Consider the following 25,223-nt stretch of genomic DNA (forward strand, 5'->3'; position numbering starts at 1 on the left):
CTCCCCTATTTCTGGGGTTGAGGTCACCGAGGTGGTTAAAGAGCTCCTCAGCGGCAGACCGGGGCGCTGGTCCAACTATTTTTATATGATCCTGAGATATTTTAGTCGTTGTTAAGATTGATAATAATCTCACGATATCATTGTGATATTTCTTGTGGTAGCTAATGTTGATGTTTCAAATAATCTGCAGGGGGAAAAAAAAGAATCTGTATTTGCAGTGTGGTTAAATGAAAGAAAACTCACGTGGGGACGACATCCCCTGACCTCAACACAATAGAGAACCTCCAATCTTTAGGAATTTATAATTTAAATGGATGAGAGCTTTTAACAGTGATATTGAAGAGTCCAGAAAAGAACGAGTATATATTTTCAAGATCGCTACGCAATGACAAACATCCATCAGAACACGGCCAGACCGGTACGACGCGAGTTTTCCCCGACTTGCGGGCAGCAAAACCAGTGACGTACGTGCGAACGAATGAACGTGTGAAGTCACACATGACAGGTGCAGACAAAGGGGTCCACACCTTTGTGCTCATTCCACGGACGCACAACGGCGGAGGGTCGGGCGATGACGGGACTGTCAGCGGCGAACAGTGACGTCTTTGTGCGCGCTTGTTGACTTTGCCCGCGGGCCACGCCAAAACGCTGCCTTGACCCTGAAAAGAAAAGCACGGAGGTGAGCAAGGTGGAAGGAATGATCGGCGTACGTCTTCCGGCGAGCTCTATAAAGTCGAACAGTCGCAGGCGCTCACTCGACACACTCGAGGCCTCGGCTGACGGAAAGACCCGGAGACCCGGTCCGCACTTTTGTGAGTACACGCACGTTTCTGTCTGCTGATGAACTGCTCGACGGGCTTCAGCATCTCTGCACCGCATTTAGACATATTTTTATTTTTTTTAGCCATGATAATAATTACAACCGCTGATAGAGCTTCGTGCACGGGACGTTGCCGTGGGATCGATTCCCGCTCAGTTATGGTGTCGATATGTGCCGTGTGACTGACTGGGGACCAGTTCAGGGTGTAGTCTGCCCAGTGTTAGCTGGGATAGGCTCTGGCGCTCCCGTGACCCTTGTGAGGATATGCACTTTGTGACATGGACATATTTTTTTATTTTTTCACACTTTTTTTTGCCTCGTGGTATTTCAACTTTGTTCTTGTATACTTTATTTTCACATTCTAAAATGACAATTATTCTAAAATAAATAAAATATAGAGACTCTTTTGGGTGATTTTTCCTCCACACGTGATGACGATGACATATTTATTTTTCCCACAACGCTGCCATACATTTCTAGCTGCTTTCGGATAAAATTCTTTATAATTGTTTCCAGGATTTTTTCCCCATCCCATTATTGAAACTTTACTGGTGCTTAATTACGAATTTCTTATCGTGGTACTCCAACTTCATTCACATTCTTTTGAAAAAAAAAAAATATCTCATGTAATTAATTAATTTCAATTTTTTTTCCTTGGAAAGTTTGGACTTGATTAAGAAACAATTTCATTTCATTTTACAATTTCCCTGCTATTCCCCTTGATCATGTTAGACTTTCTCATAAAAGTTAATGTTTTTCCTTGAACAATGATTTCATGATTCTTTTGACTACTTATTTTTCTGACAAATAGCAAATTTTAATGTAACAACCTTATTTTTGATTTTCAGTATGGTCCCAAATGATCGCGTTTTTAATGTCACAAATATTAAACTTCACTTTTTTTAAGGTATTCATGAGAATTGCTTTTTTTGCAAGAAAGAGAAATATTCTTCTTACAACTTATTTTTCTGATAAATAGCAAATTTTAATGTGACAACTTTATTTTTTGTTATATTTACAGGCTTGTTCTCTTAAATTATTTTTGACTTTCAGTATGGTCCTAATTGATCGGGTTTTAATGTCAAAAATATTAAACTTCACTTTTTTTTTTTTTAGGTATTCATGAGAATTGCTTTTTTGCGAGAAAAAATGCTCTTGCTAATCCTGCTCCAACTCCTGATCATGGGTAAGTGTCACATTGTCACTCCGGCACATCACGTCTTTTGAAGATGACACAAACTCATCTCTACTTTTTTTTTTTTTTGTCTGGTTGTTGTAGCATCCACAAATGCTCAGTCCATTGCGCCCCTCACCACGCCCAGTGCTGTTACTGGTAATGCAGCAACTGGCACTGCCATAAACACAGCAAACAATGCAGCAACTGACAGTGCTGGAACTGGCAACGCAGCAACCACAGCTGTCAATGCTGCATCTGGTAATGCTGCTACCACAGCAAGGAACGCAGTGACTGGCAATGCTGCAACTGGCAACGCCGCAACTACAGCTGGCAATGCAGCAACTGGCAATGCCGCAACCACAGCAGGGAATGCAGCAACAGGCAACGCTGGAACCACGGCTGGCAATGCTGCGACTGGCAATGCGGCAACCAGAGCAAGGAACGCAGCAACTGGCAATGCGGCAACCACAGCTGTTAATCCTGCGACTGGCAACAATGCAACCCCAGCAGGGAATGCAGCGACTGGCAACGCAGCAACAGGTAATGCTGCAACCACAGCTGGCAATGCTGTGAGTGGCAACCCCACAACCATAGCAGGGAACATAGCGACTGGCAACGCAGCAACCACAGCAGGGAATGCAGCGACTGGCAATGCAGCAACCACAGGAGGGAATGCAGTAACTGGGAATGGAGTGACTGGCAACCCTGCAACCACAGCAGGGAACGTAGCGACTGGCAATGCAGCAACCACAGCTGGAAATGCAGCGACTGGCAACGCAGTAACTGGCAATGCTGCAACTGGCAACGCCGCAACCAGAGCAGTGAATGCAGCAACTGGCAATGCTGCGACTGGGAATGCTGCAACCACAACTGGAAATGCAGCGACTGGCAACGCAGCAACCACAGCAGGGAACGCAGTGACAGGCAATGCTGCAACCACAACTGGAAATGCAGCGACTGGCAACGCAGCAACTGCCAATGCTGCGACTGGCAACGGCGCAACCACAGCAGTGAATGCAGCAACTGGCAATGCTGCGACTGGCAACGCTGCAACCACAGCAGGGAACGCAGTGACTGGCAATGCTGCAACCACAACTGGAAATGCAGCGACTGGCAACGCAGCAACTGGCAACGCTGCGACTGGCAACGGCGCAACCACAGCAGTGAATGCAGCAACTGGCAATGCTGCAACTGGCAACGCCGCAACTACAGCTGGCAATGCAGCAACTGGCAATGCCGCAACCACAGCAGGGAATGCAGCAACAGGCAACGCTGGAACCACGGCTGGCAATGCTGCGACTGGCAATGCGGCAACCAGAGCAAGGAACGCAGCAACTGGCAATGCGGCAACCACAGCTGTTAATCCTGCGACTGGCAACAATGCAACCCCAGCAGGAATGCAGCGACTGGCAACGCAGCAACAGGTAATGCTGCAACCACAGCTGGCAATGCTGTGAGTGGCAACCCCACAACCATAGCAGGGAACATAGCGACTGGCAACGCAGCAACCACAGCAGGGAATGCAGCGACTGGCAATGCAGCAACCACAGGAGGGAATGCAGTAACTGGGAATGGAGTGACTGGCAACCCTGCAACCACAGCAGGGAACGTAGCGACTGGCAATGCAGCAACCACAGCTGGAAATGCAGCGACTGGCAACGCAGTAACTGGCAATGCTGCAACTGGCAACGCCGCAACCAGAGCAGTGAATGCAGCAACTGGCAATGCTGCGACTGGGAATGCTGCAACCACAACTGGAAATGCAGCGACTGGCAACGCAGCAACCAACAGCAGGGAACGCAGTGACAGGCAATGCTGCAACCACAACTGGAAATGCAGCGACTGGCAACGCAGCAACTGCCAATGCTGCGACTGGCAACGGCGCAACCACAGCAGTGAATGCAGCAACTGGCAATGCTGCGACTGGCAACGCTGCAACCACAGCAGGGAACGCAGTGACTGGCAATGCTGCAACCACAACTGGAAATGCAGCGACTGGCAACGCAGCAACTGGCAACGCTGCGACTGGCAACGGCGCAACCACAGCAGTGAATGCAGCAACTGGCAATGCTGCGACTGGCAACGCTGCAACCACAGCAGGGAACGCAGTGACTGGCAATGCTGCAACCACAACTGGAAATGCAGCGACTGGCAACGCAGCAACTGCCAATGCTGCGACTGGCAACGGCGCAACCACAGCAGTGAATGCAGCAACTGGCAATGCTGCGACTGGCAACGCTGCAACCACAGCAGGGAACGCAGTGACTGGCAATGCTGCAACCACAACTGGAAATGCAGCGACTGGCAACGCAGCAACTGGCAACGCTGCGACTGGCAACGGCGCAACCACAGCAGTGAATGCAGCAACTGGCAATGCTGCGACTGGCAACGCTGCAACCACAGCAGGGAACGCAGTGACTGGCAATGCTGCAACCACAACTGGAAATGCAGCGACTGGCAACGCAGCAACTGGCAACGCTGCGACTGGCAACGGCGCAACCACAGCAGTGAATGCAGCAACTGGCAATGCTGCGACTGGCAACGCTGCAACCACAGCAGGGAACGCAGTGACTGGCAATGCTGCAACCACAACTGGAAATGCAGCGACTGGCAACGCAGCAGCAACTGCCAATGCTGCGACTGGCAACGGCGCAACCACAGCAGTGAATGCAGCAACTGGAAATGCTGCGACTGGCAACGCTGCAACCACAGCAGGGAACGCAGTGACTGGGAATGCTGCAACCACAACTGGAAATGCAGCGACTGGCAACGCTGCAACCACAGCAGGTAATGCAGCAACTGCCAATGCTGCGACTGGCAACGCCGCAACCACAGCAGGGAACGCAGTGACTGGCAATGCAGCAACCACACCTGGAAATGCAGCGACTGGCAATGCTGTGACGGGCAATGCTGCAACCACAACTGGAAATGCAGCGACTGGCAACGCAGCAACTGGCAATGCCGCAACCACGGCAGGGAATGCAGGAACTGGCAATGGTGCAACCACAGCTCGCAACGCAGCGACTGGCAACGCCGCAACCACAGCAGTGAATGCAGCGACTGGCAACCCTGCAACCACAGCAGGGAACCCAGTGACTGGCAATGCAGGAACCACAGGAGCGAATGCAGCGACTGGCAACGCAGCAACTGGCATTACTGCGACTGGCAACGCCGCAACCACAGCAGTGAATGCAGCGACTGGCAACGCCGCAACCACAGCAGGGAACCCAGCGACTGGTAATGCAGGAACCACAGGAGGGAATGCAGCGACTGGCAACGCAGCAACTGGCAGCGTCATGACTACCAACGCTGCCATCACAGCTGGCAGGACTGACAACACTGCAGCCACAATGACAGCAGCGGCGACAAACACCGCAGTTGCGTCCACCCACGTGGGCAGCATCCTCACATGTCACCTCGCTGTGGCATTTCTTAAACTCTACGCAATATAAATCTGCTGTTAGTTGAATTGAAAATGTCACAAAACACACACGTTGACAAGTTAGAACAAAGATCTGGATGACACTGTGTGTTTAAAGGTTTTTTTTTTTTTTAAAAAAGGCAAAACAATCTCAGTTTTCTATTTTCTTAACACGTCAAAGCTAATCTGCGTGCAAGTATTTTTATTTTGCTTCTGCAGCCACTTGTGAATAGATGCGCGATTCTGAGCGTTCGGAAATGCAAATATTGTACAGTTGACGTAATTTATTTCAAAATGCAGAATAAACTCGTGCGCCATTTTCAAATGAAACCATTTTCATCACCCGCCTCGTTGATTTCTTGATTGCGTTTGTCGCGGGACGTCTTTCGTCGCACCGAGCTACAACTGAAATTGCAGCGTATGTGCCAAACTTTTCCTTTTTTAATTGAGCCTTCAGCTATGTTGCGCATTAGCATCGAGGACAGCGACGTGGCTACGATGTCCTGTGTCACAGGAAGCTCCAATTGCGGTTATTGCCAAACACATTCACTTTTCCTGTATTATCTTACGGTGGCCATTTTCAGGTGCCTCCAGAGATGCTCGGTTGGGTTTAAGTCAGGGCTCTGGCTGGGCCATTCAAGTCACGGAGTTGCTCTGAAGCCACTCAGCTGCGTGGTTAGGGTCATTTGTCTTTTAAGTTGAACCTTCAGGCCAGTCCGGCGTCCTGAGCACCCCGGAGGTTTTCATCTCATACCGAGGGGAAGCTTCCACCGGGCCACTCTGCCACAAAGCCCCCCCGATCGGTGGAGGCGTTGCACTGATGGTTTTTCTCCAACTACCGGTAACAAATTCCTCGTGTGTCGTTTACATACTTGGCCAATAAATTTGATTCTGACGCTATTTGCGTGAGTAGATGAATTTTGGAAGCTGACAAAAGCGATTTGTGTTGTGGACTAACCTGCTACTGTGTTAGCATCCGCGTAGTGGTACATGTCCTTCGTGCCAGTCGTTCCAACGATGACATGGGGGGGTGGGGGTGGGGGGTCCTTAGTTTAAGACAGCGTTCCCTTCCTACGTCGTGAAAATAAACCAAATTTGTACACAGGTCCGAACACGCAGTCTTCCATCACTGACCTACAGTAACACATCGTATTTATATGAAGGACATTTCCAATCCATAAATACAATATGAAACCGAAATGAAGAGTTTTTTTTGCTCGTTTTCTCACTAGTTCATTGCGCACCATTGGAAAAGCTCGAATGTTCGTATCGTGGAAAACCGGAGGAGGCCCTTTTATTGATTGAAAAAATAAAGTCAATGGTCAGCGCATTTCATTTGTTACATATTCCGTAATTTCCGGCCACCAGAGCGCATCTGGTTATAAGCCTCACCCGGTACATTTGCAGTCACTCACATTTGACCAGCGCGAACGCTCCCGAGCGCCTTCGTGCTGGCAAATCTGCACAGTCGAACACAAAAAATCACGCGAGTAAAATTTGTCACAAATAGAAAAAGTAGATAGCGAAAGACGTCGCTTATTTTGTGTAGTCTTGGCATTAATTTACATGTTTATTTCATCAACGTTGTTAACTAAATAAGCCTGCTCCAAAACAACCGGTATTCACCCGGAAACAGGAAATGCAAGTTGACCGTACTGAGCGTGTTCGGAAGTTAGGCCGAAAGCGCATGTTCAGAGATGCTGCACGTACTGCGAGCGCATTTACGTCGAAAGTTATCGACATCATGAGCCATGTCAAAGGAAATTCAGTTACAGGAGGGGCGCCCCCTCCCCCAACAACAATACATCACGATTGGCGACAGGAATGTTTCGCTAGCTTGTTGCCACTAACGCCGATTATGTTGAACTAAACTTTTAGCGTCTTCAAAACTTTGCGGGTACAGACCGTTCGTGTTTAATCCTTGACAGGCCAGTGCATTTAACATTTATTCAGATCAAGAATTTTTTAATTGATGACAAATTTTAAATCCCGTTTTATATCATGTTCTAATATCAGTTGAAATTGGAAATAATCATTTCTGAGTTTGAAATTTTTGTTTTCTATTTTAGTCATGTTTTTTGTGTGTTTAGGTTACAGTTGTGTTATATTAATCCAGTAAATTATTTTTAGGTCTTGAGATAACATCCCGAATCACAATCGCAACTTTATCTGTGAGCATCACTGACCACACCCGTACATTTTTCAAGTGTGAGTGACTGCATTTGTATAGGAAATACCATTTGGTACATACATAGGCCGCAGCTGTGTAAAAGCTGCAAGTGCCCATATTGAAACGCAAGATATTTACAAATGAAGGACGGTACACAGAGAGTTTAAGCCCAGCGCTGCCGCACGTGCTAACCCTAACGCTAGCACTGCTGCGCTGACAGGACCGGTTAAAAAAATAAATAAATACTGGTATAAAACAATGAGACACGGTAGTAACATGCTAACGCAAGGTTAATGGGGCCTGACTGGTAAAAGTCACTTCCTCGGCACATATATTCCACCGGTCTCACTCTTACCTTTCCCGCTCGAGTGCCCCCCTGCACAAAAAATGCACATATTAGTCGCATCACCACATAAAAAGTCGCTACGGTAATTACGGCATTTTCTGACTCCCCAAGCCCGTGTAACAATATTATTATTGCAGTTGTAGTTCACAGAACAATTTATAGAACAGAACAGCATCAAAGTAAAATGTGTTTCTAATATTTCGTCCCTCAAAATATGAGGGACACCTCACATTTTTATGAAGTGCACTGAAAAATCAGCGAGATGGTGTACCTTTTTTCATTTGACTTTTTTTTTTTGTGTGTGTCGTTAGATCCGAAACCCTGCGAAGATCAAGATGATGATGAAGAAGCGGCAGCTGAGGAAGATCAAAAAGCACGACATGCTCGCGCTCCTGGAAAATTACAAAAGACAACAACCACAACCAGAACCAGAACAACAACAAGAGCAAACGGGCAAAGAAAAGCAAGACTCCAAATTTGACTTGAAGACATTTTGGCCCGCGTGTTGCTTCTCTAAAGTTGATTTATGTACACAAGAGCTGAACAGCGTGATTAATCTTGTGAATCAAAATGTTTCAAATATTCTCCACAAATAACTCAGTTGTTGCTGTACAGGTCCCTCGAGTTTGGTTTCAGCCCGGGATTTTGTTTTCGCTTTCACAACATTGCACGAAATAAAATATTTCCCGTTTTGCCTTTTGTCAAGTGTCCGTCTTAAACACACCGACGTTAATTTAGCAATACCGATACGCCGAAACAGTGCCGTCGCCTTATCGTGGCTTTGCCGTAACGCGGACGTCTGGCTCTGCGGACAACGGCGCTGACGGGACCGTCGCGGGTGAAGAGTGACGCCTCTTCGCACGCCTGTTGACTTTGCCGACCGGTCACGGCAAAACGATGCCTGGACCGTGAAAAGATAAGCGCCGAGTTGAGCAATGTGGAAGGAATGATCGGCGTACGTCTTCCGGTGGCTGTCGGGAGCTCTATAAAGTCGCAAAGTCGCAGGCGCTCTCGCGACACACTCGAGGCCTCGGCTGACGGAAAAAGACGCCGAAACGCAACCCGGCCCGCGCTTTTGTGAGTAAACGCACGTTGCCGTCTGCTTTCGAACTGCTCGATGGGCTTCAGCATATCTGCAACGCATTTTGACATTTTTTTAGTCATGATATTAATTACAACCGCCTATTGTAACAAAAAAGGAAAACGGGATAAACAAAGGGAGGGAAAAAAAAAACAAAGGAGCAAAGACAAGTTACGAAATCGCAAGGAGAAAAGATGGCACAGTGGAACAACTGGTTAGAGCGTTGGCCTCGCAGTTCTGAGGTACCGGGGTCGGAATTCCGGAGTTTGCATGTTCTCCCCCCCGTCCCCGCGTAGCATTTCTCCGGGCACTCCGGTTTCCACCCACGTCCCCAGAAAATGTGCATTAAGTAATGACTCTAAATTGCCCCTAGGTGTGACTGCGATGACGAACGGTGGTTTGTTTCTGTGCCCCGCGATTGTTCGGCAACCGTCCCCCTGCCCGGTGACAGCTGGGATTTGTCTCCGGCAACCCCCACGATCCTCATGAAGTCGCAAACATTTTCCCTATTACATACGACCACACTTGATTCTTGTTCTCATTTGATACCTCTTCCTTATAATATTACAAAATTTATATCAAATAAATTGTTCCTTATAAAGTGTAGTGGCACACACGGCTGACTTTGTTGCGGGGATCGTGGGCTCGATTCCCGCTCTGTGATGAGGTCGATGTGTGCCCTGTGCCAGGGTGTAGTCTGCCTTTAGGCTCTGGCGCGCCCGCGACCCTTGTGAGGATAGGCGCTTTGTGACATCGACGTATTTTTTTTTTCCCACACTTTTTTTTTGGCCTCATATTTTGACTTTGTTCTTGTATGCTTTATTTTCCATTATAAAATCACACAATTTTTCTAAAATAATAATAAAATTAATTTTCCCCCAAATGATCCAACTTCATACTGAAATATTATAGGCTTGTTGCGGCTCTTTTGGATGATTTTTCCTCCACATATGATGGTAATTTTTATGCTTATATATTTATTTTTCTCACAACACTGCCATACATTGCAAGCTGGTTTTCTATAAAATTCATCATAATTCTTGCCAAGATATTTTTTTTTTTTTTTTTTTTTACCTCCCATGATTGAAACTTAACTGGCGCTTAATTTCAAATTTCTTATCATAGGACTCCAACTTCATTCACATATTTTGGAAAAAGAATTCTTTATCGTATAATTAAGTCCATTTATTTTTTGTAAAGTGTGGACTTGATCATGAAAATTTCATTTTTATTTTACAATTCCCGTTATTCCCGTTGATCATTTTAGTTTTTCCTCATAAAAGTTCATGTTTTTCCTTGAACAATGAGTTTGTGATTCTTTTAACTACTTATTTTTCTGATAAATAGCAAATTTTAATGTGACAACCTTATTTTCTTTTGACTATTTAGAGGCTTGTTCTCTTAAAGTATTTTTGATTTTCAGTATGGTCCCAATTGATCGGATTTTCAATGTCAAAAATATTAAACTTCACCTTTTTTTTTTTTTAGGTATTCATGAGAATTCCTTTTTTTGCGAGAAAAAATGCTCTTGCTAATCCTGCTCCAACTCCTGATCACCGGTAAGTGTCACATTGTCACTCCGGCACATCACGTCTTTTGAAGATGACACAAACTCATCTCTACTTTTTTTTTTTTTTGTCTGGTAGTTGTAGCATCCAGAACTGCTCAGTCCATTGTGCTCCCCACCAGGCCCATTCCTGGAAATAACAACCAGGATACAGGTGGCGCCTCACCCCAAACTGGCAACGCCGTAACCACAGCTGGCTTTGATGAGACTCGCAACGTAGCAGCAGGCAATGCTCAAACCACAGCTGGCAGTGCTGCGACTAGCAACGTGGCAACCACACCAGGGAATGCAGCAACTGCCAACACCACAACCACTGCAGGGAACACAGCGACTGGCAAAGAAGCAACTGGCAATGCTGCAACCACAGCTGTTAACGCTGCAACTGGCAATGTTGCAACCAGAGCTGGCAATGCTGTGACTGGCAACCCCACAACGACAGGAGGGACTGCAGTAACTGGCAATGCTGCATCTACCAACACAGCAACCACAGGAGGGAATGCAGCAACTGGCAATGCAGTAATTGGCAATGCGGCAACCACAGCTATCAGTGCTGCAACTGGCAACCCTGCAACAACACCAGGGAACACAGCAACTGGCAATGCTGCATCTACCAACACAGCAACCGCAGGAGGGAATGCAGCAACTGGCAATGCAGTAATTGGCAATGCGGCAACCACAGTTGTCAGTGCTGCAACTGGCAACCCTGCAACAACACCAGGGAACACAGCAACTGGCAATGCTGTGTTTGGCAACCCCGCAACCACAGCAGGGAAAACAGCGACTGGCAGGGCAGCAACTGCCAATGCTGCAACCACAGCTGTTAGTGCAGCGACTGGCAATGCTGCGACTGGCAATACTGTGTCTGGCAACCCCGCAACCACAGCAGGGAACATAACAACTGGCAGCACAGCGACTGGCAGCGCAGCAACTGCCAATGCTGCAACCACAGCTGTTAGTGCAGCGACTGGCAATGCTGCGACTGGCAATACTGTGTCTGGCAACCCCGCAACCACAGCAGGGAACATAACAACTGGCAGCACAGCAAACGCCAATGCTGCAACCACAGCGACTGGCAATGGAGCAACCACAGCAGGGAACGCAGTGACTGGCAATGTTGCAACTGGCAACACGGCAACAGGTAATGCTGCAACCACAACTGGCAACGCCGCAACCACAGCAAGGAACACAGCGACTGGCAATACAGCAACTGGCAATGCCAAAACCACAGCTGTTAATGCTGGAACTGGCAACGCCGCAAACAAAGCAGGGAACGCAGCAACTGGCAATGCCACAACCACAGCTGGCAATGTTGCGACTGGCAACATAGCAACAGGAAATGCTGCAACCACAGCTAGCAACGCAGTAACTAGCAACGCTGCATCTACCAACAGAGCAACCACAGGAGGGAATGCAGCAACTGGCAATGTGGCAACCACAGCTGTTAATGCTGCAACTGGCAATGTCGCAACCAGAGCTGGCAATGCTGTGACTGGCAACCCCACAACGACAGGAGGGACTGCAGTAACTGGCAATGCTGCATCTACCAACACAGCAACCACAGGAGGGAATGCAGCAACTGGCAATGCAGTAATTGGCAATGCGGCAACCACAGCTATCAGTGCTGCAACTGGCAACCCTGCAACAACACCAGGGAACACAGCAACTGGCAATGATGCGACTGGCAGCACAGCAACCGCCAATGCTGCAACCACGGCGACTGGCAATGGAGCAACCACAGCAGGGAATGCAGTGACTGGCAATGTTGCAACTGGCAACACGGCAACAGGTAATGCTGCAACCACAACTGGCAACCCAGCAACCATAGCAAGGAACACAGCGACTGGGAATACAGCAACTGGCAATCCCAAAACCACAGCTGGCAATGTTGCGACTGGCAACATAGCAACAGGAAATGCTGCAACCACAGCTAGCAACGCAGTAACTGGCAATGCTGCATCTACCAACACAGCAACCACAGGAGGGAATACAGCAACTGGCAATGCAGTAAATGGCAATGCGGCAACCACAGTTGTCAGTGCTGCAACTGGCAACCCTGCAACAACACCAGGGAACACAGCAACTGGCAATGCTGCGACAGGCAATACTGTGTCTGGCAACCCCTCAACCACAGCAGGGAAAACAGCGACTGGCAATGCTGCGACAGGCAATACTGTGTCTGGCAACCCCTCAACCACAGCAGGGAAAACAGCGACTGGCAGCGCAGCAACTGCCAATGCTGCAACCAAAGCTGTTAGTGCAGCGACTGGCAATTCTGTGTCTGGCAACCCCGCAACCACAGCAGGGAACATAACGACTGGCAGCACAGCAAGCGCCAATGCTGCAACCACAGCGACTGGCAATGGAGCAACCATAGCAGGGAACGCAGTGACTGGCAATGTTGCAACTGGCAACACGGCAACAAGTAATGCTGAGACCACAACTGGCAACGCAGCAACTGGGAACCCCGCAACCACAGCAGGGAACGCAGTGACTGGCAATGTTGCAACTGGCAACACGGCAACAGGTAATGCTGCAACCACAACTGGCAACGCACCAACTGGGATCCCCGCAACCACAGCAGGGAACGCAGTGACTGGCAATGCTGAAACCACAGCTGGCAATGCGGCAACCACAGCTGTCAGTGCTGCAACTGGCAACCCCGCAACCACAGCAAGGAGCACAGCAACTGGCAACGCCGCAACCACAGCTGGCAATGTTGCCACTGGCAACACAGCAACAGGTACTGCTGTAACCACAGCTGGCAACGCAGCAACTGGCAATAGTGCGTCTGGCAACACAGCAACCACAGGAGGGAACCCAGCAACTGGCAACCCCGCAACAACACCAGGTAACACAACAACTGGCAATGCTGCGACTGGTAACCCTGCAACCACAGCAGGCAACGTAGCGACTGGCAACACAGCAATTGGCAGCGTCATGACTGTCAACACTGGAGCCACAATGACAGCCATTGCGACACACCCATGCAAAGTAACAAACACCGCAGTTGCGTCCACCCACGTGGGCAGCATCCTCACATGTCACCTCGCTGTGGCATTTCTTAAACTCTACGCAATATAAATCTGCTGTTAGTTGAATTGAAAATGTCACAAAACACACACGTTGACAAGTTAGAACAAAGATCTGGATGACACTGTGTGTTTAAAGGTTTTTTTTTTTTTTTAAAAAGGCAAAACAATCTCAGTTTTCTATTTTCTTAACACGTCAAAGCTAATCTGCGTGCAAGTATTTTTATTTTGCTTCTGCTGCCACTTGTGAATAGATGCGCGATTCTGAGCGTTCGGAAATGCAAATATTGTACAGTTGACGTAATTTATTTCAAAATGCAGAATAAACTCGTGCGCCATTTTCAAATGAAACCATTTTCATCACCCGCCTCGTTGATTTCTTGATTGCGTTTGTCGCGGGACGTCTTTCGTCGCACCGAGCTACAACTGAAATTGCAGCGTATGTGCCAAACTTTTCCTTTTTTAATTGAGCCTTCAGCTATGTTGCGCATTACCATCGAGGACAGCGACGTGGCTACGATGTCCTGTGTCACAGGAAGCTCCAATTGCGGTTATTGCCAAACACATTCACTTTTCCTGTATTATCTTACGGTGGCCATTTTCAGGTGCCTCCAGAGATGCTCGGTTGGGTTTAAGTCAGGGCTCTGGCTGGGCCATTCAAGTCACGGAGTTGCTCTGAAGCCACTCAGCTGCGTGGTTAGGGTCATTTGTCTTTTAAGTTGAACCTTCAGGCCAGTCCGGGGTCCTGAGCACCCCGGAGGTTTTCATCTCATACCGAGGGGAAGCTTCCACCGGGCCACTCTGCCACAAAGCCCCCCCGATCGGTGGAGGCGTTGCAGTGGTTGGCTTTCTAGAACTTCCGCAAGTCTTCAGGTTCTTCAACCCCTCACCAAGGCTCTCATCCCCCACCAATGCCGTTTTGCCCGACGGCCACTTCTCGAAAGGGTTCTGGTCATCCCAGACGTCTTCCACTGAAAGGAAAATTCCGGTAACAATGTATCCAATAGGTCATGTAATGTCTACTCTATCTTGATAATGTGATGTTAAATCCTCTCTCATTTAAGAGTGTTTTTCGGGCGGAATGACGAGGAGTCTGAAGAGTGGCGGCTCCGCCCCTCGTTAGACTCCTCGTCATTCTGCCCGAAGAACCGTCAACATTAATTACAGCCACGGGTTCAAATCTGTATGGAAGTATTCCTCTGTCTTCCCGATCAACCGATACTGCTATTTCTTCATCGGATGAGGATAAATCCGAGAAATCGAAAATGGTGTGGAACCATCTCAAGGATGAGCTGAAGAAATGGACGGGCACCAGTTTTTTTGGGGGGTTGGGTGAGAGTTGTAATTATAGGCCATGGCCACACGATAAAACACACGTAAACTCCACACAAGTGGGCCTAAAACAAGCTTCAAACCCAGAACGTCAGGACTGTGAGGCACACGCCATAACCGCTGGGTCGGCCTGTTTCCATTTTCATGTAAATATTAAGACATCGGATTTGTCAGGCCAACAAGTCAATAAAAACGACGGCTCAAATCTTGGAAACTTTATTACAATTCAAATCACTCCCATGCAATTGTGTATCTTTTAAAACAAATAAACGTGAAATTAGCCAAATAAAAATATGGGGGAAAAAAAAAATCAGTATTACTTTCCTCTCAAAATAGCAATATACAAAAATAGAGCTTACAAATACTTTACAGCTATTATCATCTTCAAAAATATTGTGTTGCAGAATTTTTACTTTTTTCCAATGTGTGTGAAAGTCCACAAAGAGAACATCTGCATGAACAACAAAGTCAAAATTGTTAGATTGGATATTATCATTGTTTGTACATTATTTTCTGAGTGGGGGGGGGGAGGGGGGAGAAACAACAAAGCTACGGAGGAATAAAGGGAGTTGTTTGTCCTTGACGAATTCACCAAGATTCAAATGAAAGTGATTTTGACTCCCCTCAGGCTGAATTCCGAGTTTCAGACCAAGATCCGTAACACTCCTCCAGTATCCACGGCTACATCGCTTTGCTCTTTTGTTCAAACTTAAAAAAAAAAAAAAAAAAAAAAAGAAAAAGAAGTGCAAATATGTTTTTTTTTTTCCAATCCTCTAGCACTCCCATTGGAATTAGAAAATTTGTGGCGTTTACGAGAAATGGCAGGAAGTGATCGCTTAAAGCAGGGTGCACACATACTGACAACTGGGCCCATTTTGAGCATTACAAGTATTTGTCCCTTCTGGTCCAAAGGCCCGGCAGTCGGATGGTCCTTTAGTATCTGCTCAGGAAATAGTCATCATAAAGTGGCCTAAACACATCCTGATTATCAACTTAATGTGAGCAATTTCCTCCCACTCTCTTTAAAATGAACAAATACAGTGTAAAAAATAAGTATTTGAACACCCGTCTATCAGTTGGAATTCTGACCCTCAAAGACCCGTTAGTCCGCCTTTAAAAGTCCACCTCCACTCTATTATGTATTATCCTGAATCAGATGCATAAAGACACCTGTCCACCCCATACAAGCAGTAAGACTCAAACTTGTAACATGGCAGAGACCAAAGAGCTGTCCAAAGACACCAGAGACAAAATTGTCATGAGAGAAAATTTTGTGGTCAGATGAGACCAAAATGGAACTTTTTGGTCATAATTTCACTAACCGTGTTTGGAGGAAGACGAATGATGAGTTCCACAAGAACACCGTCCCAACTGTGAAGCATGGGGGTGGTAGAATAGTGCTCCGGGGGTGTTTTGCTGCACATGGGACAGGACGACTGCACTGTATTCAGGAGAGGATGACCGCGGCCATGTATTTTGAGATTTTGGGGAACAACCTCTTTCCCTCAAGATGGGTCGTGGCTGGGTCTTTCAACATGACAATAACCCAAAGCACACAGCCAGGAAAACCAAGGAGTGGCTCCCTAAGAAGCATACCAAGGTTCTGGCGTGGGCTAGCCAGTCTACAGACCTAAACCCAATAGAAAATCTTTGGAAGGAGCTGAAAGTCCGTGTTTCTCAGCGACAGCCCAGAAACCCGTCTGATCGAGAGAAGATCTGTGTGGAGGAGTGAGCCAAAATCCCTCCTGCAGTGTGTGCAAACCTGGTGAACAACTACAGGAAATGTTTGACCTCTGTAATTGCTCCAATTATTAACATTGGTTATCTCAGGAGTTTGAATACTTATTTGCAGCTGTATCACAAAAATAAATCGTTAAAAAAAAAAAAAAAAAAATCATACATTGTGAAATCTGGATTTTTCTTTTTAGATGATCTCTCTCACAGTGGCAGGGTGGTCAAATACTTATTTTCTTCACTGCATGTCTAAATTTATCCTGAGTGGTAAAAAGGTGTGATAAAAAAAAAACAATTCTTCCCGACGTTGTTCAGAAAATTATTGGACCGACAATCGTAAACGGTAAACATGTTCAATATATGATAGCAACTCCTCGAGTCAAAGTCAAGCCTAGCGTCTTTGATTTCTTCTTCGTTTGTACTTTTCATCCGTTGGGATGCCACGCGGCACCACGCTCCCCCTCACGGGTCAGCCCGGGTACTAGAACAACCATCTGGTTTGCGGGAGGAGACTCGCGATTATCGGAGGAGATATCGTCATGTGCGGTGAGCTGTGTTAGTCATTTCTAGTACACCGCAGACCACCACAGAGTCGGGAAAAAAAATTGGCTTTTTCTTTGTGGTGTGTGATGTCTCTTAACACAAAAAAAAAAAAAAATGCGTGTACACCTTTTAAAAAGGTAATTTTGTGGCATAAGCACAGTACCAATGTGAACATGTTACAGTGGTGATAATCAGTACACACAGTTAACATCGAACCGAGTAGGATACATTCACAGACGTAAGAATCGTGTAGTTAGCGGTGAACGACGCACACTGTACCACCAAATCAAATTTGAAGGAGCATTCCTTCATAACATTTGTCGAATGATAAAATAAAAGAAATGATAAAAAGCACACAGCATCACAAAAACTGCCAATTTGTTGCTCATTTTGTTTCCTCAGTATTGCCGTTTTGTGTTGACCAAAGTGTGGTTCGATCGCCAAAATGGGCCATGGGGACATTTTTAGGGGACCATGTAAAATGTTGGAGGCGATACTATTGATCAATCAGGCACATAAATTCTCAGCAAATTCATTTTTTGTTTCATGTTCACGAGGGGAAACTTGATCCTAAGCTACAAAGAAGAAAGTAACTTGTTCCCAGTGTTGTTCAGTGTGCGGCGAAGTTGTGAGATGATGGCAACTTGTATGCATCCATCCATCCATCCATTTTCTTACCCGCTTATCCTCACAAGGGTCGCAGGGAATGCTGGAGCCAATCCCAGCTGTCAACGGGCAGGAGGCTGGGTACACCCTGAACCGGTCGCCAGCCAATCGCAGGGCACATCGAGACAAACAACCGCACTCGCAATCACACCTATGGGCAATTTAGAGTCTGCAATTAATGTTGCATTTTTTGGGGATGCGGGAGGAAACCGGAGTGCCAGGAGGAAACCCACGCAGGCACGGGGAGGACATGCAAACTCCACACAGGTGGGTCCGGGATTGAAAACGTGTTACCAGCTGAGCCACCGTGCCGCCACGTCGTATGCAATAACTCGTTATAATATGCATAATCGTATCGTTATGTGTATGTTGGTAATGGCACAATTTGTCATTTTCTCAGTTCCATTCCACAATGAAATAAATTCCAGATGCAACCAGATGCATTTTGTAATCAATCTGAATTGTAATCCCGTTTTATATTTCAATTATAATGTTTTAATATTAGATTCAAATATGCGTGTTTATTTTAAAAAATGTTAGGGTTTGTATGTCACTTTTTGGGATTTTACCGATTGCGCCTTTACTTTTTTTTTTTTTTAAACTGGGGCTCACCGAAGTGATCAGCACTTTTCACGGGAGCAGCTCACAACTGGTGGATGAGGGGGTGGGGGGGCACAAATAACCCCCAGAACAAAAAGCGGGGCCCAGTGGTGGGAACAAAAAAAAAAAAAAAAAAGTATCAAACAGAAACCGAGCGAGAAGCGAAAGCTCGAGAAGGACGCGTCTGTCGTGTGTCTGAATGGAAATGCTGCTTCATTACATCCAGTGAGCAGCATGGGGGGGGGGGGGGGTGTGACAGCCTTACTAGGCGCTTATGTACCAAGTTAGCATCACAAAAACAAAAAAATAAATACAAATAAAATGCATTTTTAGTACTTTTTTTTGTAACACATTTAGGTGAATGAAAGACATTAAGTGTCATTCGTGTTTGTAACATTTTTTTAAAGCCTCGGAGACTCCCAAATACTGATTTTTAAGTATTCATAATATGTGAACTCTTGTTGCTGCAGTTTGGGAAGTTTACTTCAGGAGTTAAATAAAACTTATCTCATATTTAGACATTATGATGAGTCCTTCATCAAAACATACCATATTTCCTCAAATTGTGGCATCTGCTCTGTTGACGCAATCCCCAAATTCATTCATGATTAAATTAACATCACACCTCAGACAATTATGTATATCTTCGCTGTTGGCCGTCAAAAATTGTCAATTCCTCATTTTTCCACAAATCGATATTCATCATCTGTGCCTGCGTCGTCTGCCATTTTGAAAAATTCTCAACTGATTTAAAGTATTGAAAATATGAATAACTTAACTCTCTTGAGAAGCGTTATCAATAACAGCCAAGTTAGCACTTTTAGTTTTTTTATGAAAAATTAACTGATTTATTAAAGTGTTGAAAACATGAATAACATAACTCTCTTGAGAAGCGTTTTTAATAGCCTAGTTAGTGCTTTTTTTTTTCTATGAAGAGAATTAAATTAGCGATTGATGATGATTTTGGGGTGGTGTTGTGATGGATGTTCATGTGGAAGTATAAATTATATCAATATCATGTATAATACCAACTTCAACTATGCCTCATGTTAACGCAAGGAAGAAGGCTTTTTATTATTTTTTTTGTTCAAAGTTCTTGAAAAATTGCAATTTGTAACGCGAGTGTATACTGTACAACAGCGATGATATATGAAAAATTTAATACTTTCTTATATTTTTATAGATACCTTGTACTCTGTGCAGTTGAGAAATTAGCACACACCCCCTCCACCTCTGCCGCACAGCCACTAGATGAGGAAACATGGTCGTTTATTTATTAGTGTAACACTTCTCAAGACTGCCAAAATAATACAAAACTATTAAAACAGTTGCATGATAATAAAAATAATAAATGGGCAAAGACTAATAAGAAGATGGCACTTCACATGGAGGTCGGCACGTGTAATCCTGTCACTTAAAAATCAATGAATTCAAGTCTCTTTTGAGCTTCCTTCAAAGTGTGTGGAAAAAAAATGAAAAGTTTTGAAGCCTTGCAGACATTTCACAAAAACATATTACTTTCTCCCCCTTTCAGATTTATGATTCTAATTGAAGTTCACCAATTAAAAATGAAAACCCGCGAGACTTCAAAGTGAACACGGAAGTCATGGTCAAAAATCCGATATAAAATATACCATCGCGACCACAAATGGAAGCAATAAGGTTTTGTCTTCTTGTAAAGTGCTTATTAAATAATAATAAAATATGAAAAAAAAGAACGTGTATTGTAGCTCTTGCTCTCCTGTTCAGCCGGTGTCCACAGAAAAAGTGCTTTGGTTGTCAACCGCATCAACGTTCTTTCCATGTCCGCAAAGAGAAAAAAGGTTAATCCAGTCGATGAAAAGATAAGCACGTCTTTTCCCCACCAGGCGGGTCCGCAGAGTCCAAAATCATTGAACCTTTACAGCCGACTGCTCGTCTGTACTTATTGGTGCGGGTGTGTGCACTTATACGTGTAAGTGTCACCGTCGCGTTGGCTTCAGGTCGGCTAGACCAGGTTCTCCACGCCCGGCAGAGGCTGCTGGGTTGGCGCGGGAGCTTCCGTGGTGCCGGCCTGCTGGGCGAGCTGTAAGACGGGCATGTTGCACAGCGGGCACACTTTCCTCACCTCCAGCCACTTGATGAGGCATCTGAGAACGAGGGGAGAGGGAGAAGAGCGTCACGGAGACTCCGTTTTAACCGTGACGATCAAAGAGAGTACAGAGAAGGACGAGGCCGCTGCGAAGGGCAGGTGGAGACCTCCGCGAGGACTCCTGTCACTCACATTTGAAAAATGTACAGGTGTGGTCACTCATGCCCGCAGATATAAAGTTGCGACTGGTGTGTTGTGTTTGGAATTATGAGTGTACCCCTTTAAGAGCGGGGGGGGGGGGTGTCAGGTAAACTAGGAATTAGATGTAGACTAAGCAGCGGCTCGTTGTTAGAGACAGTGTGCTTCCATCCATCAATCCATTCATCCATCCATCCATCCATCCATCCATCCATTATCTACGATTTTCCAGGTCGGGTCACGGGGGAAATAGCTTCAGCAGGGATATACCCAGACTTCCCTTTCCCCAGCCACTTCTTCCAGGTCTTCCGGAGAGATCCCGAGGCTTTCCCGAGCCAGTCGAGAGACATAGACTCTCTAGCGTGTCCTGGGTCGTCCTCGGGGTCTCTTTACGGTGGGACGTGCCCGGAACACCTCGCCGGGGAGGCGTCCGGGAGGCATCTGAATCAGATGCCCCAGCCACCTCGTGTGGCTCCTTCTCAATGCGGAGGAGCAGTCGAGCACCTCATAGATGACCGAGCTTCTCACCATCACTGGGCGGGAATCGACCCCACACTGCCTGCACTAAAGGCAGGCGTGTGTACCACGACACCATCAGTGACTCACTTAGTAATAAGTGTCATTATCCAAGCTGCTTATCCTCACACGGGTCACAGGAGAGCTGAAGCCTATCCCAGCTAGCTTCAGGCAAAAAGCGGACTACACCCTAAACTGGTCGCCAGTCAGTCGCAGGGCAGATATCAACACCATCACTGAGCGGGAATCGATCCCACGGTGCCCGCACCAAAGGCAGGCGTGTGTACCACTCCACCATCAGTGACTGACTTAATAGTATGTGTCATTATCCAAGCTACTTATCCTCACAAGGGTTGCGGGAAAGCTGGAGCTTATCCAAGCTAGCTTCGAGCGAAAGGCGGACTACACCCTGAAGCGGTCGCCGGTCAGTCGGGGGGCAGATATCGACACCATCACTCAGCGGGAATCGATCACACGCTGCCCGCACCAAAGGCAGCCGTGTGTACCACTACGCCATCAGTTTTGAGGTCCTGGATTCTAATCTTGGCTCGAGCCCCTGTCTCAATTTGTGACTGAGTGGGTGTCCTCTGGGTACTGTGTTTTCCTCCCACATTCCAAAATCAAGCGAACGTCACAGGTCAAATAAAAAAAGAAAAGAAAAGCAAAACACACTCGTTAAGATCATGTTCACTGAAGTCTCATCAAGTTTGTTGACAGTCTGGCGCTAATTTAGAATCAAACACACACACACACGCTTACAGTAAGCGGCGATCACTTTCAAAGCAAGGGGGGAGGAAACTAGGCCAAGGGAGGTTGTCACGCTGATACGCACAACTCCGTTGAAAGGGCGCAGGTTGTGTATTTGCATGTAGAAATGTGGGGCAAAGTTAGCTCGGTCAAGTGGTCGGGGATCGGTGCCGCGCAAGTACGCATTTATCAGTTCAAGTTATAGTTTGCAGGAGAAATTAATTATTCACCAGGAAGGACCCACTTAATCACCCCCCTCCCCTCCCCAAAGCAAGCGAGTTCATTCCTTTTTGGGGCGTTCTCCGACATTATCCCCGAAGTGCATAGATCCACGTGTCCTTCCCCGAGGAAAAAAAAAAAAAAAAAAGAAGAAATAAAGCAACAAAGCAACTTGGCACTTACTTCCTGTGAAAGGCGTGTTTGCACGGACAAATCCCCAGCTCGTCTTTCTGTTTGAACTCCTCCAAGCACACCGCGCATATCTGCAACAGAGCACAGAGAATGTTTTTCGAGACGTAGCTTTTTTCCGGAGGCCACCGCGCGGCTTTTTCGGAAAGAAACCGTCTCGAGGGCAAATGTAAACAGACGGGACGGATCGGAGGCTCACGCTGTTCGTGAACGAGGTCACCGCCGTGTCCAATTTGTGACTAAAATATCTTCACACGACAATAAAAGCTCTCTTTGCACCTCGTCGGGCCCCCCCCCCCCCGCGGTATTTTACGCTCTGTGAAATCAGTCACGACTCACTTCTTCTCTTTTTGGGTCCTTCTGTCGAAAGAACTCTTCATCCAGCAGCGCACTAAAAACTGCACCTCCGCAGTCCAAAGACGAAAGCCAGCTTTTGTTTTTGAGGCAAGAATACGTTTGACTCTCCGCTCAATTCTTGATATTCCTTTGTGCGGTTCAAATGATATTCTGATATCGACAGATTGAATGAATAGATTCAAGTGCCAAGAGACAACGTGCAACATAGATTTAGTCGGACCACATGTTATTGTTGTTGTTGAGCTGGACTCAATTTAATACGTTTTTAAACGTACAAAACCGGACTAGACCAGATCTATTTACATTACAAAGCAGGAGGCTTGTTGAACAATTGTAAACATTACGAAGGAATGAATTACTTTTCCCTGCAGATATTTCACATTGGAATGATCTCAAAATTTGTGATAAACTGAAATCAAAATTCTTGACCCGAAAAAAAAAAAAAAAAAAAAAAAAAAAACAAGGTTGAAGAACGAAAGCCGGAAAACCGGAATACATCATGATGCCAGTCCATCCATTAGTTTTCCTAGCCGCTTATCCTCACAAGGGTCACGGGGAGTGCTGGAGCCTATCGCAGCTGTCAACGGACACCCTGAACTGGTTGCCATCCGATCAGAGGGCACACGGAGACAAACAGGCGCACTTACAATCACACCTTTGGGCAATTTAGAGTGTCCAATTAATGTTGTTAATGTTTTTGGGATGTGGGAAGAAACCGGAGCGCCCGGAGAAAACACACTTAGGCACGAGGAGAACATGCAAACCCAACACAAGCGGGGCCGGGATCGAACCGGGGACCTCAGAAATGTGAGGCCAACGCTTTCCAGCTGAGCCACCGTGCCGCTATTCTGCCAGTTAATAGTAAAATTGCATTTATGGCTATGACTGAAGAGCTGCTAACCTATAGAAGTTCACTTCGAGCACAATTTGTTTGAATTTCCATATTTTGTAAATTATGTCAGGAATATTACCACGGCACAGTTATTGCAGTGTACACATGTGATAGGATGAAAAAAAAAAAAAAATCTGTGTACTCTTCAGTTGTACAACATAATTTTGATATGATTGTATTAATTTATGAATTATGGCTTCAATATTTTGACGTGTTCATCATGTAACCCTTAGGTTTCATCTCACTAAAGTAGAATGAATTTATTCTTATTGATTGGGACGAAAAATGTATTGTGACCACAAGGGCAACAATTAATCGATTAATCATTTGAAGATTTAATTTAAAATTGTCCAAGTTGTCAGAATTTCAGCCTCTCAACAGTAAATATTCTCAGATTTCTGTCGACCTGCACAAAAGTATACTGATTACATTTGTGTTAGGGTTAGAAAATTGACATTTGTAAAGAAAACAAACCATAATCCACTTCTGTTTGTCCATTTTCTACAATTAGAAATAATGTACTGTTTAAACCATAAAGGAATGGAAGGAAATTTATAACGATTTTTAAAAATCTAATTAAAGGAAAAAAAACAAGATGACTGGTAATCAATTATTAAAATAATCACTACATGCAGCTCTAATACGGATATCTCATCACTACACCAACAGTAAGTGGAAATGTCATAAAATAAGGAGGTTATTATTTATACTGCGTCAGTCATATTGATGTCTAACGTTTGCGGTCGCCTTCAAGGTGGGAGATATGAATTATTCTTTTATGGTGGTGGTGATCACATTTTATGTATCCTGAAGCGGAATCGGCAGTCACACAAGAGGGTCTTGTCACGGATTATTGTGATGGAAGTGATACGGGGGCTTTATGAGTGGGCTTTTATGACATATTGCACGACGTGAATGCTTCAGTGTCTTGGAGTAATCTCGAGTAACTGTTTTAAGAAATGCGCGAACATTAAAATGAATGGGGGGAAAACAATACAATCGCTCTATTGACGACGCACGTCCCGAGTGCGGTTCCCAAAAGTAGGTCGTCCAGCGCGAGCGTGTGTGCCACTTGCTTGTCTAAGGTTGTTGGATCTCCCGCTGAGGTGACTCACATGTCACTGTCAAGCGCCTCCTTTGTGTTTGCGATAACAAACAAGAAACGCCCGGAGCTCGTTGTGACAGCTAAACACAACAAGACTTTGAATATAGATCAACAATTCCCAAATGCAGAAGAACACGAAATGCTTGAAGGGGTGGCATTCTTAGCGCCGCTCAACATCGCATTTCCAGAAATTGCAACTTCTATTCTAAATAGCGTAATTTCCGGCCTACAGAGAGCGCCTGATTATAAGGCTCACCCAGTACATCTGTAAAGGAAATACCATTTGGTACATACATCAGCCGCACCTGTGTAAAAGCCGCCCCCGTGTGCTTACATTGTAACAAGATATTTACAGGTGAGCCGCCGGCCGCGCCGCATTTATGACAGTCCTGAAAATAGGGCGCTGCGTCTTGACTGACAAGTTCCGTTGCAGTTGCCTCTCG

At 46.0% G+C, this 25,223-nt stretch overlaps 4 protein-coding genes across 10 annotated transcripts in view; 3 read left to right on the forward strand and 1 right to left on the reverse strand.

Moving 5' to 3' along the window:
* Positions 1–207: 207 nt before the first annotated feature.
* The window catches only part of rnf24 (ring finger protein 24), a 67,484-nt gene continuing 42,468 nt past the window's right edge, over positions 208–25,223 (reverse strand). For 2 of the 7 annotated variants that reach the window (XM_061828756.1, XM_061828753.1), the window contains exons 5-6: positions 22,421–22,500; positions 19,311–20,615 (exon numbers count right to left, since the gene is read on the reverse strand). In XM_061828756.1, coding sequence (XP_061684740.1) covers positions 20,474–20,615; positions 22,421–22,500 — 222 coding nt within the window. In that variant the 3' untranslated portion in view covers positions 19,311–20,473. Of the gene's footprint in view, positions 660–6,376; positions 6,490–7,943; positions 7,965–8,205; positions 8,256–13,743; positions 14,583–19,310; positions 20,616–22,420; positions 22,501–25,223 lie in introns of those variants that run through there. The other 5 variants (XM_061828752.1, XM_061828754.1, XR_009796295.1 and 2 more) reach the window with 5 other exon arrangements.
* Positions 796–3,425, forward strand: LOC133505822 (circumsporozoite protein-like). Its single transcript, XM_061829312.1, has 4 exons — positions 796–812; positions 1,937–2,006; positions 2,100–3,176; positions 3,316–3,425. The coding sequence occupies exons 2-4, from the start codon at positions 1,943–1,945 to the stop codon at positions 3,423–3,425; spliced, it is 1,251 nt and encodes a 416-aa protein (XP_061685296.1). The 5' UTR covers positions 796–812; positions 1,937–1,942.
* LOC133505824 (circumsporozoite protein-like) lies at positions 3,722–6,170 on the forward strand. Its single transcript, XM_061829313.1, has one exon. It carries the CDS (start codon positions 3,722–3,724, stop codon positions 5,447–5,449), a length of 1,728 nt encoding a protein of 575 aa, XP_061685297.1. The 3' UTR covers positions 5,450–6,170.
* On the forward strand, positions 10,523–13,679 carry LOC133505588 (mucin-19-like). Its single transcript, XM_061828750.1, has 2 exons — positions 10,523–10,574; positions 10,662–13,679. Exons 1-2 carry the CDS (start codon positions 10,538–10,540, stop codon positions 13,661–13,663), a joined length of 3,039 nt encoding a protein of 1,012 aa, XP_061684734.1. The 5' UTR covers positions 10,523–10,537; the 3' UTR covers positions 13,664–13,679.

This window comes from Syngnathoides biaculeatus, chromosome 9, assembly GCF_019802595.1.
Source record: "Syngnathoides biaculeatus isolate LvHL_M chromosome 9, ASM1980259v1, whole genome shotgun sequence".
Lineage (NCBI taxonomy): Eukaryota > Metazoa > Chordata > Actinopteri > Syngnathiformes > Syngnathidae > Syngnathoides > Syngnathoides biaculeatus.

Excerpts from the sequence above, each read along its gene's own strand:
- LOC133505822 (XM_061829312.1), top strand. The coding sequence starts at position 1,943 with ATGAGAATTGCTTTTTTGCGAGAAAAAATGCTCTTGCTAATCCTGCTC. Across the intron at positions 2,007-2,099 it reads GCTCCAACTCCTGATCATGG|CATCCACAAATGCTCAGTCC; the intron begins GTAAGTGTCACA and ends TGGTTGTTGTAG. Across the intron at positions 3,177-3,315 it reads AGCAGTGAATGCAGCAACTG|AGCAAGGAACGCAGCAACTG; the intron begins GCAATGCTGCAA and ends TGCGGCAACCAG.
- LOC133505824 (XM_061829313.1), top strand. The coding sequence starts at position 3,722 with ATGCTGCGACTGGGAATGCTGCAACCACAACTGGAAATGCAGCGACTG.
- LOC133505588 (XM_061828750.1), top strand. The coding sequence starts at position 10,538 with ATGCTCTTGCTAATCCTGCTCCAACTCCTGATCACCG. Across the intron at positions 10,575-10,661 it reads GCTCCAACTCCTGATCACCG|TTGTAGCATCCAGAACTGCT; the intron begins GTAAGTGTCACA and ends TTTGTCTGGTAG.